Source organism: Eriocheir sinensis, chromosome 10 (assembly GCF_024679095.1).
Source record: "Eriocheir sinensis breed Jianghai 21 chromosome 10, ASM2467909v1, whole genome shotgun sequence".
In the NCBI taxonomy this organism is placed as follows: domain Eukaryota; kingdom Metazoa; phylum Arthropoda; class Malacostraca; order Decapoda; family Varunidae; genus Eriocheir; species Eriocheir sinensis.
Genome location: NC_066518.1, coordinates 4,907,678 through 4,922,841, shown reverse-complemented (window position 1 = coordinate 4,922,841; position 15,164 = coordinate 4,907,678). Strand labels below are relative to the sequence as shown.

The 15,164-nt window shown below is 45.6% G+C and overlaps 1 protein-coding gene across 10 annotated transcripts in view; it reads right to left on the bottom strand.

The window, feature by feature from the left end:
• LOC126996482 (mucin-20-like) overlaps nucleotides 1–10,258 on the bottom strand; it is a 48,298-nt gene extending 38,040 nt beyond the window's left edge. For 3 of the 10 annotated variants that reach the window (XR_007751214.1, XR_007751213.1, XM_050856977.1), the window contains exons 1-2: nucleotides 9,531–10,240; nucleotides 8,310–9,473 (exon numbers count right to left, since the gene is read on the bottom strand). Coding sequence is in view for 8 of the 10 variants with exons in the window: in XM_050856977.1 (XP_050712934.1) it covers nucleotides 8,310–9,473; nucleotides 9,531–9,938 (1,572 nt within the window). In the remaining 2 variants the exon portion in view is untranslated. Of the gene's footprint in view, nucleotides 1–8,309; nucleotides 9,474–9,530 lie in introns of all 10 variants that reach the window. The other 7 variants (XM_050856975.1, XM_050856974.1, XM_050856976.1 and 4 more) reach the window with 6 other exon arrangements.
• Nucleotides 10,259–15,164: the final 4,906 nt, after the last annotated feature.

Genomic DNA, 15,164 nt, shown 5'->3' with positions numbered 1-15,164 from the left:
CTTACTAAATTTTATGCTCTATTTTGGAATATACTGTTTTAGAGGAATGCATGTAGTTTTACGAAGCTTTTTCCCGCTTACAAGACCCACGAACATTCACATTTAACGGGGGACCCCTCGGGTATTAGTGGAGGGTCCCCGATGGACTGTGAGGTATACGGCCCTGCCTTCATGCGTGGCAACGAAGACCGCTTCAGATTTTACAAAGACAAACGATATCAAATGTTGGCCTTACCATGTAGCAAATAGTTTAGTAATAGTAGTAGTAGTAGCAGTAGTGGTAGTAGTAGTAGTAGTAGTATAGTAGTACAGTGGTAGTGGTAGTAAAAGTAATAGTAGAAGTAGTAGTAGTAGTAGTAGTAGTAGTAGTAGTAGTAGTAGTGGGTGCCGGACATACTCCCCCCTTAACATATTCCCTTTTGAACATTTCCCCCTCCGGACATTTCCACTCATTCATCTATTTAATACGAGCGAAATAACAAATAAATGAATCGTAAAACAGACGACTAAAGAGAAGGAACATATAACAAAAAAAACAAAAAAAACAGGATTAACACAACAAAATATGATAAAAAAACACAAAATACTGAAAAAAAACTAACTATCTAACTGAATATCTAACCAGCTAACCCTTCCTAGCCGTCTGACTAGCTATTAACTAACTATTTAAGTACCTGCCTACCTGCCTGTTTTGGTGTGGTTGTTTGTTCAGCTTCGTGACCTACATTCAGAGAAAAGACTAAAAACCAAGGACAAAACATTTCAATCCGGCCAATCCCAAGGAGGTTGAATTAAACATCCCTCCCGGCCGTCAGCCTCCTTCTTGCCCCTTCAGTGTTGGCGGACAGGGTGCCAGCGAGACTTCAAGCCGCGCGACCCAGGGCCTCATCCATCCTTGACCACTGTGGTAATATATGTTCAATGAAGTTTTACATTTATGCTCTCATGTACGTTGTGTTTCTCTGCTTGCATTTACCAGCTTATTATGTTGCTATTTGTGTGTCTTCGCGCATATTATTGCTTGTGGATGTCCCTGTGTTGTCTGGCACTTACTTTGATGTATTTGTTTGTTATTGTGCATGTAAAGTAGTGCGTGTTGTAATAGTGGCTGTTTCTATTGTTTCAGGAGGTGACTCCAGTTGTTTGTGTGCAATAAAACCTATGTCAGGTTTTTCATCTTTTACAACAATTTATTGCACACAAAAATTTGAGAGGCCATGGAACGGTTTCTACGTCCAGAGCGCTTCGAGGCTGACCCGGATTCTGCCACCGCTGCCAAGGAGTGGACGCACTGGCTGAGGACATTCAACAACTTCTACCAAGCAGTACAAACGACATCTCCCAGTGCAGACAAACTAATCCTACTCACCAACTACGTTGCTCCTCGAGTGTACGACTACATAGCAGACTGTGACACTTATGATAAGGCTGAGAAAGCACTGACATCCCTGTATGTAAAACCTAGAAATGAGGTGTTTGCTAGGCATGTCCTGGCCACACGTAGGCAGGGGTCGGGTGAGTCTCTAGACCAGTTTCTCCAAGCTCTGAAGCTCCTAGCAAAAGACTGTCAGTTCAAAGCAGTGTCGGCAGAGCAGGCGTGTGATAACTATGTTAGAGATGCATTCATCAATGGACTTTCTTCTGGTGCCATTCGTCAAAGACTACTCGAAAATATAACTCTTAACTTGCAAACTGCTTATGAACAGGCACGCACTTTAGAGATGGCTCAGAAACATTCTGCTTCTTATACTACTGTTGAGCCAATTACTGCTGCTGTACCTCAGCCACAAAGTCAGTCAGGTGATTCAGAGTGTTTAGAAAGTAGTGATGAAACTGCTCATCTTGCCGCCACTACTGGCGCCAATCAGTGTTTTTCTGTGGTTTGAAACGGCACCCTCGGTTCAAATGTCCTGCTAGGGAAGCTTTATGTCTAAAGTGTAAGAAACAAGGACATTATGCAAAAGTGTGTAGGTCAGGGAAACCGGTAGGGGATACCTCTGCTGGTAAAACTAAATATTCGGCAGCAACACTGGCTACTGTGTCTGGGGCTGCGCCTAGTAGTCTTAGTAAATCTTTGAGTTGTTTGATAGTTAATGGTCTCCTGTTAATGCACTTATTGATACAGGAAGCTCGGAAAATTTTGTGAGTCAGAAGATTGCTAAAGAAAACAACCTAATCATACTTCCTGACGACGGGCACGTCTCCATGGCTGATGCGTCTCTCGTCCAAAATCTTAGGTCATTGTTGTGTGGATGTGGAGCTGCAGGGACAAATTTATCCTAGTGTAAAACTCAAAGTGCTGCCAGCCCTGTGTAGTGATGTAATTTTGGGGCATGAATTCTTGAAGAATCATTCTGCTCTAGAAATGGCTTTTGGAGGAGCACGCCCAACACTCAGGATAGGTGGGCTGGCTGCAGTGAAGTTGGTTGCGCCCGCACTCTTCAGCAATCTGACAGCAGACTGCAGACCCATTGCTGCAAAGTCGAGACATTACTCTCAGGCTGATAAGGAATTTGTCAAAACTGAAATTGGTAGAATGCTTCAAGAAGGAATAATAAGACCCAGCCAGTCTCCATGGAGGGCCCAGGTGCTAATCACTGCAGGGCACAATCACAGGAAGAGAATGGTGATTGATTATTCACAAACTATAAACAGGTTTACTGAGCTGGATGCTTACCCTTTGCCTCGGATCGATGAAACAGTGAACAATGTCTCAAGATTTAAAGTGTTTAGCACCTTGGACCTGAAGAGCGCCTACCACCAAGTGCCAATAAGAGAAGACGAAAAGTTGTACACTGCTTTTGAGGCGAGTGGAAAGCTGTATGAGTTCAATCGAATCCCATTTGGTGTGAAGAACGGAGTGGCCGCTTTCCAACGAGTTGTGGATCAGATCCTTGCAAAAGAAAAGGTGGAAGGGGCATTTGCTTATGTGGACAATGTGACTGTATGTGGAGAGACGGAAGAGGAGCATGACAAAACCTAAATCATTTCTTGAAAGTGGCGAAGGATTACAACCTCACCTTTAATCATGACAAGTGTGATTTCAGGACACAGTCTATAAACCTTCTGGGATACTCTATAAAGGACGGAGAGATCAGACCTGATCCAGAACGACTGCAGCCTCTCTTGAGTCTACCCCTTCCCAAGGATACTGCCTCTCTTCGGAGAATGTTGGGGTGGCTTGCTCAGTACTCCCGATGGATACCCAACTTCTCTGAGACAGTCCGGCCTCTTGCACACTCCACGAGAGTCCCATTGTCTTGTGAAGCTTCTCTGACTTTTGAGAAATTGAAGAATGAAATTGCGAAGTCCGTGGTGCAAGCCATTGATCCTACATCCCTTTCACAGTCGAAACAGATGCCTCAGACCATGCCATTGCCGCTACTCTCACTCAGAATGGACGTCCTGTAGCGTTCTTCTCTCGCACTCTCTCTGACAGTGAACAAAGGCATTCTTCAGTAGAGAAAGAAGCTTATGCCATAGTTGAGGCCCTCAGAAAGTGGAAGCATTACCTAATTGGTCATCACTTTAAGCTGATTACTGACCAGCGAAGTGTAACATTCATGTTCGACACAAGATCTTCAAGCAAAATCAAGAACGACAAGATAGCCAGGTGGCGCATTGAACTGTCATGCTACCACTACGATATAGTGTATCGTCCAGGTACGGAAAACATTCCTGCAGATGCTCTCTCGCGTGTCTGTGGTGCTGTAGCTACAGACAAACTCAAACAACTGCATGAAAGTCTATGTCATCCTGGAGTGTCAAGGATGGTGCATTTCATCCGAGTTCGGAACCTGGCTTATTCTGTTGAGGATGTAAAGAAGGTTACTGCTTCTTGTCCAATCTGCTCTACTGTCAAACCTCAGTTCTATAAGCCTGATGATGGCCATCTGGTGAAAGCTACTCAGCCATACGAGAGATTGAACTTGGATTTTAAGGGGCCCCTTCCGTCACAGTCGAAAAACAGATACTTGCTCACAGTCATTGACGAATTCTCACGGTTCCCTTTTGCGTTCCCTTGTTCAGACATGACTGCTGGTGCTATCATCGGGTGTTTGGTACAACTGTTTGCACTATTCGGAATGCCAGCATACGTACACTCAGACAGGGGAGCCTCTTTCATGTCAGAAGAACTGAAGAAATTCTTACTAGAGAAAGGAGTGGCTACCAGTCGCACTACGCCCTACAACCCAAGGGGCAATGGTCAGGTGGAGAGGTACAATGGAATCATATGGAAAACCATTCGGATAGCTCTCAGAACAAGGAATCTTGATGTCTCGCAATGGGAAGTTGTCCTCCCAGATGCACTTCACTCTATCCGTTCCCTGCTATGTACGTCAACTAATTGTACACCACACGAGCGTTTCCTAAAGCATCCTCGGAAGTCCACGTCAGGTCGTACGTTGCCTACCTGGCTCATCACCAAAGGTCCCGCTCTATTAAGACGACAAGTACGGCACAGCAAGAATGACCCTCTAGTAGATGAAGTAGAAATAGTAGAAGCTAATCCTGAATATGCCCATGTCAAGTTTCCTGATGGTAGAGAGTCCACTGTGTCTTTGAGGCATCTTGCACCTTTAAGTGGTGATGATAGTAGCAGCGTGGAGGCCACCAGACCTTCACTGCCGCAATCTCTAGAGTCTCTAGGTATATCAGAGTCTGAGGTGCGCCGTCCAGATGCTAGAGCAAACTCGGAACCTGCTCTTCAAGAAGTCACTCATGACGTTACACCCGGGGAAAGTGCTGTTCAAGAGCATCCTGCTGCATCTGGTCAAGGCACTACACCTGTACCACTCCGGAGGTCCGAAAGGACCCGGCGGGCACCTAAGTATTTTGATGATTATGCTGCTTGAATTTCATAGGTGGGGAGAATGTGGTAATATATGTTCAATGTAGTTTTACATTTATGCTCTCATGTACGTTGTGTTTCTCTGCTTGCATTTACCAGCTTATTATGTTGCTATTTGTGTGTCTTCGCGCATATTATTGCTTGTGGATGTCCCTGTGTTGTCTGGCACTTACTTTGATGTATTTGTTTGTTATTGTGCATGTAAAGTAGTGCGTGTTGTAATAGTGGCTGTTTCTATTGTTTCAGGAGGTGACTCCAGTTGTTTGTGTGCAATAAAACCTATGTCAGGTTTTTCATCTTTTACAACAACCACCACCACCATAACCACCACACCACGACCACCAATACCACCACCACAGCCACCGCCAAATCCACCACCATTACCACCACCAATACTTACAAAAATGACACTCACCAGCTTCTACCTCCACCACCACCACCACCACCACTAAAACCACCACCACCCCTGCCACCAGCCCTACCACTACCACCACAACCTCCACCACAATTACCATCACCACTACTTTCACAAATGACAGTCACCAACGTCCACTACCACCACCACCACCACCACCACCACCACTATCACCACAAATAGCAGTCACCTCCTACAACTACCAGCACCACAGATACCACTACGACCACCACCACTACCACCATCACAGCCAAGTCACCACCATCACCAACCCCAACACCTTTACCAGGGTAACTACCACTACCAACACCCTCCCCCCACCACCACTACCACCATTACAGCTAAGTCACCACCACCACCACCACCACGTTATCTAGGTAATTCTTTAACTAATGTATGAGCCTCTTCTATGGCAGTCTCCCTCCTCCCTCCCTCCCTCCCTCCTGCCTACCTACCTACGTGTCCTTCCTCCCTCCCTCAGACCTTCCCAACCCCCCCCCATCTCTCTCTCTCTCTCTCTCTCTCTCTCTCTCTCTCTCTCTCTCTCTCTCTCTCTCTCTCTCTCTCTCTCTCTCTCTCTCTCTCTCTCTCTCTCTCTCTCTCTCTCTCTCTCTCTCTCTCTCTCTCTCTCTCTCTCTCTCTCTCTCTCTCTCTCTCTCTCTCTCTCTCTCTCTCTCTCTCTCTCTAGTAGAAATTAGCCTCAAGAAAAGAGCAGGACGAAGCACAGACGGATCTCAAGGTGAAAGAAAACACAGTAAAAGAGAGGAGAGGAGAGGAGAGGAGAGGAGAGGAGAGGAGAGGAGAGAGGGTGTGAGGGTCAGAGGAAGAAACCAGAGGAGTGCATATACTAAAAGGAGAGCGACTGCCAGAATCTTTTATGTTCCCGCAAATGGAAACGCGTCAAAATATCAGAATTGTAACGCGACTGAAAAGGAAGCAAATGAACAAAAGCTGACCACAAAACAAAAGCCATAAACCAAACACAGAAAGATATCAATAAATAAACACTGAACATAAATTTCCAAATATCAGGAAAAAAACATTTAGCAAAACCTTTTTCTTTAATGCAGAAAAAAGAAAAATGACTAATCAGGGAAAGCAGACAAGATAAAATCATTAAGGGCAACCCTTTTTACGGCACGCGTTCCTTCACTCACCAGTTACGGTCATATTGTACATTACACCTTCTTAAATACATTGGAATACAGTACTAGAAAACTACTACTACTACTACTACTACTACTACTACTACTACTACTACTACTGCTACTATCTTTATTTATTTATTTTTTTACATCTTGGCCTATGGTGCCGGTAGGCTTTCTTTGGAGGCCTGGTGGTCGGCTCGAGCCCATCGTGGCGCAGGCAAGTGTTTATAGTGACGCCATCTATTCTTGGCTCATGCTGCCTCCCGAGCTCATTCTTGATTTCCCTTTGACCGTTCCTCCAGACTCTTAGACCATAACCACGGAAAAACTCAGCACAACGCCCATACTCCAAGTTCCAACTACGTGTTTCCAGACCTTATTCCTATGATATCAACTTTCCACGAACCACTTTACTGGATGATGAACACCTCTAAAAATTATCCATATATCTCATATTTACTGTAATAATGATCCAACAATCTGATGTCCACTGTTAGTAATAATATGACGCAGACGTGCAAAGCAAAAAAAGTAATTGGGTGTAAAGTACCATATGTGGAATTCAAAGAAGGTGAAAACTATAAAACCTGCCGTTGAGTAGTAAATGAGAACTTTGTATTTAGCGAAGAAAGACTGAGTACAACATGGAGAGGCATAGGCTAATACGAGCTGTAATACTACTACTATATACGATGATGATGATAATAGTAATAATAATAACAATAATAGAGCAAGTAGGTGTTGGATGTCCTCTGGTCTCATTAGTAACAATCCAGGGGTGTAGTAGGCAGAAAGGCAACTAAAATTAAGAAATCGCAATGGACGGACACGGGATAAAGGGAACAGATATGGAGGGAAAGAGTACCTACGCGACACACTGGGAAATAACTAATGTATGAAGAACCCAAGGCATGTTATCCACGCATTATGCATGAAATAAAAGTTAAGCAAGGTTATTTTTTCTTACTTATCAAGATTTATTTCGGAATAGTTGCCATTCACAAGAATTAAGAATATTTGATCTATTCCTTTATAGTTTAGCAACAGCCCTGTCACCCGCCATCCGGCGCGTGAACTGCACTACTTAGCCGACTAGGCAAGATTATAGCAGAAAGAATTGGCTGGGGGCCAGTCGGTCTTCATGGACATAGCACCTCCTTTTATTACCGAACACGATTTCCTCAATATTCGGATAATTTTTTTGTATCACATCGAAACAACGATGGGAAACTCTGCATCTCGACAGAAATTTAACGTGTGGGTAACCCTGGAGCGAGGCTCCTCCCTGGTGGACTCCATCAAGCTCTCGTGCAAGGACTCCACCTGCTGCCTGAAGAGGAGGCGTACGGTCGCCTCCGTCAAGCTCCCCGTGGAAGGCTGGTCTTGCGTCGCAGGGATTCAAGGCTGCCACGCCGAGGGTGAGCTGCGTGTGCCCTTGGCGAAGCTGTGCAAGAAAGACGGCAACGCGGCCGTCAGGGTGCAATTCGCCTCGCTTAGGAAGCCAGTCTTCACCTCTTCCATCCCGCTGGCCTGGCTGCTGGACAACATCAGCGGCCTACACTTCTCGCTCTTCTTCAGACGACGGGCCCGCCTTCACCAGCCTCCGGTGCAACGGGAGGCGGTGTGGCGAGCCCGTCCGGGCGGTGACCCCTGCACCGCGTGCGGCCACTGACGGGGTGGCCAGGACCGATGAGGCTGATGCATGGGCAGCCTTTGAAGTGACGACCCATAATGACTGGTCAGTGGAGGCTGATGATTCATGGGCAGCCCCAGACTTGGTGACCTCTGTTGCTATGGTCGAGGCTGAGGATTCATGGGCAGCCTTTGAAGCAATGACCCGTGATGACTGGTCCGTGGAGGCTGATGATTCATGGGCAGCCCTAGACTTGGTGACCTCTGTTGCTATGGTCGAGGCTGATGATTCATGGGCAGCCTTTGAAGCAATGACCCGTGATGACTGGTCCGTGGAGGCTGATGATTCATGGGCACCCGCCGAATTGGTGACCGCCATCACCGATGAGGCTGATGATTCATGGGCAGCCTTTGAAGCAATGACCCGTGATGACTGGTCCGTGGAGGCTGATGATCCATGGGCACCCGCCGAATTGGTGACCGCCATCACCGATGAGGCTGATGATTCATGGGCAGCCTTTGAAGCAATGACCCGTGATGACTGGTCCGTGGAGGCTGATGATTCATGGGCACCCGCCGAATTGGTGACCGCCATCACCGATGAGGCTGATGATTCATGGGCAGCCTTTGAAGCAATGACCCGTGATGACTGGTCCGTGGAGGCTGATGATCCATTGGCACCCGCCGAATTGGTGACCGCCATCACCGATGAGGCTGATGTTCCATTGGCACTCCTTGAAGTGACGACCCGTGATGACTCGTCTGATGAGGGTGATGATCCGTGGCCAGCCTTTGAAGCAATGACCCGTGATGACTCGTCTGATAAGGGTGATGTTCCATTGGCACTCCTTGAAGTGACGACCCGTGATGACTCGTCTGATGAGAGTGATGATCCATGGCCAGCCTTTGAAGCAATGACCCGTGATGACTCGTCTGATGAGGGTGATGTTCCATTGGCACTCCTTGAAGTGACGACCCGTGATGACTCGTCTGATGAGGGTGATGATCCATGGGCATCCGCCGAATCGGTGACCGCCATCACCGATGAAGCTGATGATCCATGGGATGCCCTCGAATTGATAAACAGTGATGACTGGTCTGATGAGGCTGAGGATCCATGGGATGCCCTCGAATTGATAACCAGTAATGACTGGTCTGATGAGGATGATGATCCATGGAATGCCCTCGAATTGATAACCAGTAATGACTGGTCTGATGAGGATGATGATCCATGGGATGCCCTCGAATTGATAACCAGTAATGACTGGTCTGATGAGGCTGAGGATCCATGGGATGCCCTCGAATTGATAACCAGTAATGACTGGTCTGATGAGGATGATGATCCATGGGATGCCCTCGAATTAATAACCAGTAATGACTGGTCTGATGAGGATGATGATCCATGGGATGCCCTCGAATTGATAACCTGTAATGACTGGTCTGCTGAGGTTGATGCTCCATGGAATGCCCTCGACTTGATAACCAGTAATGACTGGTCTGATGAGGATGATGATCCATGGGATGCCCTCGAATTGATAACCAGTAATGACTGGTCTGATGAGGATGATGATCTATGGGATGCCCTCGAATTGATAACCAGTAATGACTGGTCTGATGAGGATGATGATCCATGGGATGCCCTCGAATTGATAACCAGTAATGACTGGTCTGATGAGGATGAGGATCCATGGGATGCCCTCGAATTGATAACCAGTAATGACTGGTCTGATGAGGATGATGATCCATGGGCATCCGCCGAATCGGTGGCCGCCATCACCGATGAGGATGAGGATTCATGGGATGCCCTCGAATTGATAACCAGTGATGACTGGTCTGATGAGGCTGATGCCTTCCTGGACGTCACGGCCATCTGTGGTGTCGTTGTGTACATTGTCTTGCTTCACTAAGCAGCCTGGTAACACACTCACCAGTGACCCCCGGCGCAGGCGCGAGCCACATCCTGAGCCACACTCCCGGGGAGCGAGACTTCCTTTAGTGACCGTCGCTCTTATTACACCTTCAGGGGAGGAGCTCCAGCTGTATTTCTTATCTTATCAATGAAAACCTTTACAATAAAACTATTATCCTATTAATGAATTTACCTTACCTATTAATAATAGTGTGCCTATCACAGTGAAATTCACCACATGCACGACTGCCAAGTCTCTTCCATTCGTCTACCATTCTATTAGCAAACCAATTCCTGCCTGCATGTTTAACAAATCTATATTGATCTAACGACCCAAGGCTAAGAGTGCATTATATTTTCTTACTTATCAAGATTTATTTGCGAATAGTTGCCATTCAAAAGAATTAAGAATATTTTATCTATTCCTTTATAGTTAAGCAAATGGGCACATGTTTGACCGAGTTGAAAAACTTACTAAATTTTATGCTCTATTTTGGAATATACTGTTTTAGAGGAATGCATGTAGTTTTACGAAGCTTTTTCCCGCTTACAAGACCCACGAACATTTACATTTAACGGGGGACCCCTCGGGTATTAGTGGAGGGTCCCCGATGGACTGTGAGGTATACGGCCCTGCCTTCATGCGTGGCAACGAAGACCGCTTCAGATTTTACAAAGACAAACGATATCAAATGTTGGCCTTACCATGTAGCAAATAGTTTAGTAATAGTAGTAGTAGTAGCAGTAGTGGTAGTAGTAGTAGTAGTAGTATAGTAGTACAGTGGTAGTGGTAGTAAAAGTAATAGTAGTAGTAGTAGTAGTAGTAGTAGTAGTAGTAGTAGTAGTAGTAGTACTAGTGGGTGCCGGACATACTCCCCCCTTAACATATTCCCTTTTGAACATTTCCCCCTCCGGACATTTCCACTCATTCATCTATTTAATACGAGCGAAATAACAAATAAATGAATCGTAAAGCAGACGACTAAAGAGAAGGAACATATAACAAAAAAAACAAAAAAAAAACAGGATCAACACAACAAAATATGATAAAAAAACACAAAATACTGAAGAAAAAAAAACTAAATAACTATCTAACTGAATATCTAACCAGCTAACTCTTCCTAGCTGTCTGACTAGCTATTAACTAACTATTTAAGTACCTGCCTACCTGCCTGTTTTGGTGTGGTTGTTTGTTCAGCTTCGTGACCTACATTCAGAGAAAAGACTAAAAACCAAGGACAAAACATTTCAATCCGGCCAATCCCAAGGAGGTTGAATTAAACATCCCTCCCGGCCGTCAGCCTCCTTCTTGCCCCTTCAGTGTTGGCGGACAGGATGCCAGCGAGACTTCAAGCCGCGCGACCCAGGGATTCATCCATCTTTGACCACCACCACCATAACCACCACACCACGACCACCAATACCACCACCACAGCCACCGCCAAATCCACCACCATTACCACCATCAATACTTACAAAAATGACACTCGCCAGCTTCTACCTCCATCACCACTGCAACCACCACCACCCCTGCCACCAGCCCTACCACTACCACCACAACCTCCACCACAATTACCATCACCACTACTTTCACAAATGACATTCACCAACGTCCACCACCACCACCACAACCACAACCACCACTATCACCACAAATAGCAGTCACCTCCTACAACTACCAGCACCACAGATACCACTACGACCACCACCACTACCACCATCACAGCTAAGTCACCACCATCACCACCCCCAACACCTTTACCAGGGTAACTACCACTACCAACACCCTTCCCCCCACCACCACTACCACCATTACAGCTAAGTCACCACCACCACCACCACCACCACCATCACGTTATCTAGGTAATTCTTTAACTAATGTATGACCCTCTTCTTTGGCAGTCTCCCTCCTCCCTCCCTCCCTCCCTCCTGCCTACCTACCTACGTGTCCTTCCTCCCTCCCTCAGACCTTCCCACCCCCCCCCACCTCTCTCTCTCTCTCTCTCTCTCTCTCTCTCTCTCTCTCTCTCTCTCTCTCTCTCTCTCTCTCTCTCTCTCTCTCTCTCCTCTCTCTCTTCTCTCTCTCTCTCTCTCTCTCTCTCTCTCTCTCTCTCTCCTCTCTCTCTCTCTCTCTCTCTCTCTCTCTCTCTCTCTCTCTCTCTCTCTCTCTCTCTCTCTCTCTCTCTCTCTCTCTCTCTCTCTCTCTCTCTCTCTCTCTCTCTCTCTCTCTCTCTCTCTCTCTCTCTCTCTCTCTCTCTCCTCTCTCTCTCTCTCTCTCTCTCTCTCTCTCTCTCTCTCTCTCTCTCTCTCTCTCTCTCTCTCTCTCTCTCTCTCTCTCTCTCTCTCTCTCTCTCTCTCTCTCTCTCTCTCTCTCTCTCTCTCTCTCTCTCTCTCTCTCTCTCCTCTCTCTCTCTCTCTCTCTCTCTCTCTCTCTCTCTCTCTCTCTCTCTCTAGTAGAAATTAGCCTCAAGAAAATAGCAGGACGAAGCACAGACGGATCTCAAGGTGAAAGAAAACACAGTAAAAGAGAGGAGAGGAGAGTAGAGGAGAGGAGAGGACATAAGAACATAAGAACATAAGAACGCAGGAGTCTACAAGAGGCCGGTAGGCCTGTACGAGGCAGCTCCTTTGACCCTAAGCTCCCGTGTATCTAACCCCACCTAATATCGCTGTCCATGAATTTATCTAGTCTATTTTTGAATGTGACAATTGTATTGGCACTCACCACATGACTGCTAAGCCTATTCCACTCATCCACCACCCTGTTAGTAAACCAATTTTTGCCTATGTCCCTGTTGAATCTGAATTTATCCAGTTTAAACCCGTTACTTCGTGTCCTACCCGGTTCTCTTACCAACAAAACCTTATGAATGTCTCCCTTATTAAAGCCCTTCATCCATTTATAAACCTCGATCATGTCTCCACGCACCCTTCGCCTTTCTAGAGAATGCAAGTTTAACTGTTTGAGTCTTTCCTCGTATGGCAAGTTTCTCAACCCCTGAATCATCTTAGTCATCCTCCTCTGCACCGATTCTAACATTTTGATATCCATTCTATAGTAAGGTGACCAGAACTGAACCGCATAGTTAAGATGAGGTCTAACTAATGCTAAATATAGTTTGAGGAAGCCTTCGGCGCTTCTGTTGCTTACGCTCCTTGAAATAAATCCCAGTACCCTATTAGCTCGATTTCTAGCTTGAATGCATTGTGCCCTTGGACGGAGATCAGAGCTCACTAAGACCCCTAAATCCCTCTCGCACCCAGACCTACTTATGAGAGTGTCATTTAAGCAATAGTTATGTGAGGGGTTGTTCCTACCTACACTCAGAATACTGCACTTCCCTACATTGAACTCCATCTGCCATTTATCCGCCCAGTCATATAATCTGTTGAGCTCACCTTGGAGAATACTAGCGTCCTGATCCGACTCAATTACTCTACCGATCTTGGTATCATCTGCAAACTTACTAACATCACTACTAATTCCTGTGTCTAAGTCACTGATATAAATAATAAACAAAAGTGGACCTAATACCGAACCTTGTGGGACCCCACTCGTAACACATCCCCAGTCAGATCTTTTACCATTGATTTGCACTCTTTGCTTCCTATTGCTAAGCTTCACGCCTTGACCCAGTTCAAACTTTACCCTCTACTCCGTGAGCCTGTAATTTAAGCAACAGTCGATGGTGAGGAACTTTGTCAAACGCTTTACTAAAATCAAGATAGGTTACATCATAATTTTCATCTCTGTCAACCGCCTCAAATACTTTATTGTAGAAGGACAAGAGATTGGTGAGGCATGACCTACCTTTTGTGAACCCATGCTGCGAGTCGTGAATTGCTATGTTTCTCTAAATGCTCCTGAATGTTCCTGGCTATTATGGACTCCAGCATCTTCCTATAACCGATGTTAAGCTAATTGGGCGATAGTTTGAAGTAACTGACCTGTCCCCTTTTAAAATCGGCGTCACATTAGCTACTTTCCATAGGCTCGGCACATAGCCAGTATTTACCGACATCTTAAAGATGTCGGTTAGGGTCACTGATTATATCACCTAACTCCTTTAATACCCTCGGAAATATCCGTCAGGACCTGGCGACTTGTTCTTCTTAAGCTTATCTATCTCATCCTGAACTACTTGCCTGGTAATGATTATATCCCTCAATTTATCGCCATCCCCGCCCTCGTACACCTGAACCCTTTCCGGAATAGTCATTCGATCCTCTTGTGTGAATACTGAAAGGAAGTAGTCGTTCAACAATGTGCTCATATTTTCGTAATTTTCTACTAGCTGCCCTGTGTTTGTTTTCAGCGGTCCAACTTTCTCCCGTGTTTTTATTCTATACATCTGAAAGAAGCCCTTAGGATTACTTTTCGCCTCATTTGCTACTTTGATCTCATAGTTCCTTTTTGCTATCCTGGTGTTTTCTTAACTAATCTAGATAGTTCGACGTACCGGCCCCTGAGATGTGTTTCCCATTCTTTATTTTCTGATAAATTCCTTCTTTAACCCAATCTCGTGTTTTAGTCCACGAGTCATCCACTTAGGATCATTGTTTTCTTTTCTAAGTGTTCGCTGTGGTATATGCTGTTCTTGCCCTCTACTATTACTCTAACTAAATTATTGTAAGACATTTCTACCTGGTTCTCCTGGCTCCAATCCGCAGTTCTGGCCCTCATGAATCCCTAAATTATCCCAGTTTACCCTTCAAGATGTCTTCGAAGCCCCTCGTAGTTTGCTCTTCTAAAATCTGGCACTAACACTGGGTTTGGTTCGCGGGTTACCGCCCAGTCTAAGCTAAAACGAACCGTTCTGTGATCACTATTTCCAAACTCTCCGCCCACCTCCAACTCACGTAGCAAGTTCCCATTATTGGTTAGGACTAAGTCTAATATGTTATCTCCTCTGGTAGGCTCAGTAACTACCTGCTTAAGGAAATTATCTTGTATAACTTCAAGAAAGTCCTCGGCTTCCAGGTCACCCACTAGATCTTCCCAGTCTATATTCCTATAATTAAATTCCCCAATTACGCAGACATTTCTACTCATACTAGACCTTCAAATCTCCTGTAGTAATATACTCGTGTCCTGCCTGTTAAGGTTAGGTGGCCTGTATATAACTCCTAGAGTTAGTTTTTCTTTCCCTTTGTAAACGTCCACCCAAACTGATTCTGAATCCATGTTAGTTTTGACTGAGTTGTTAA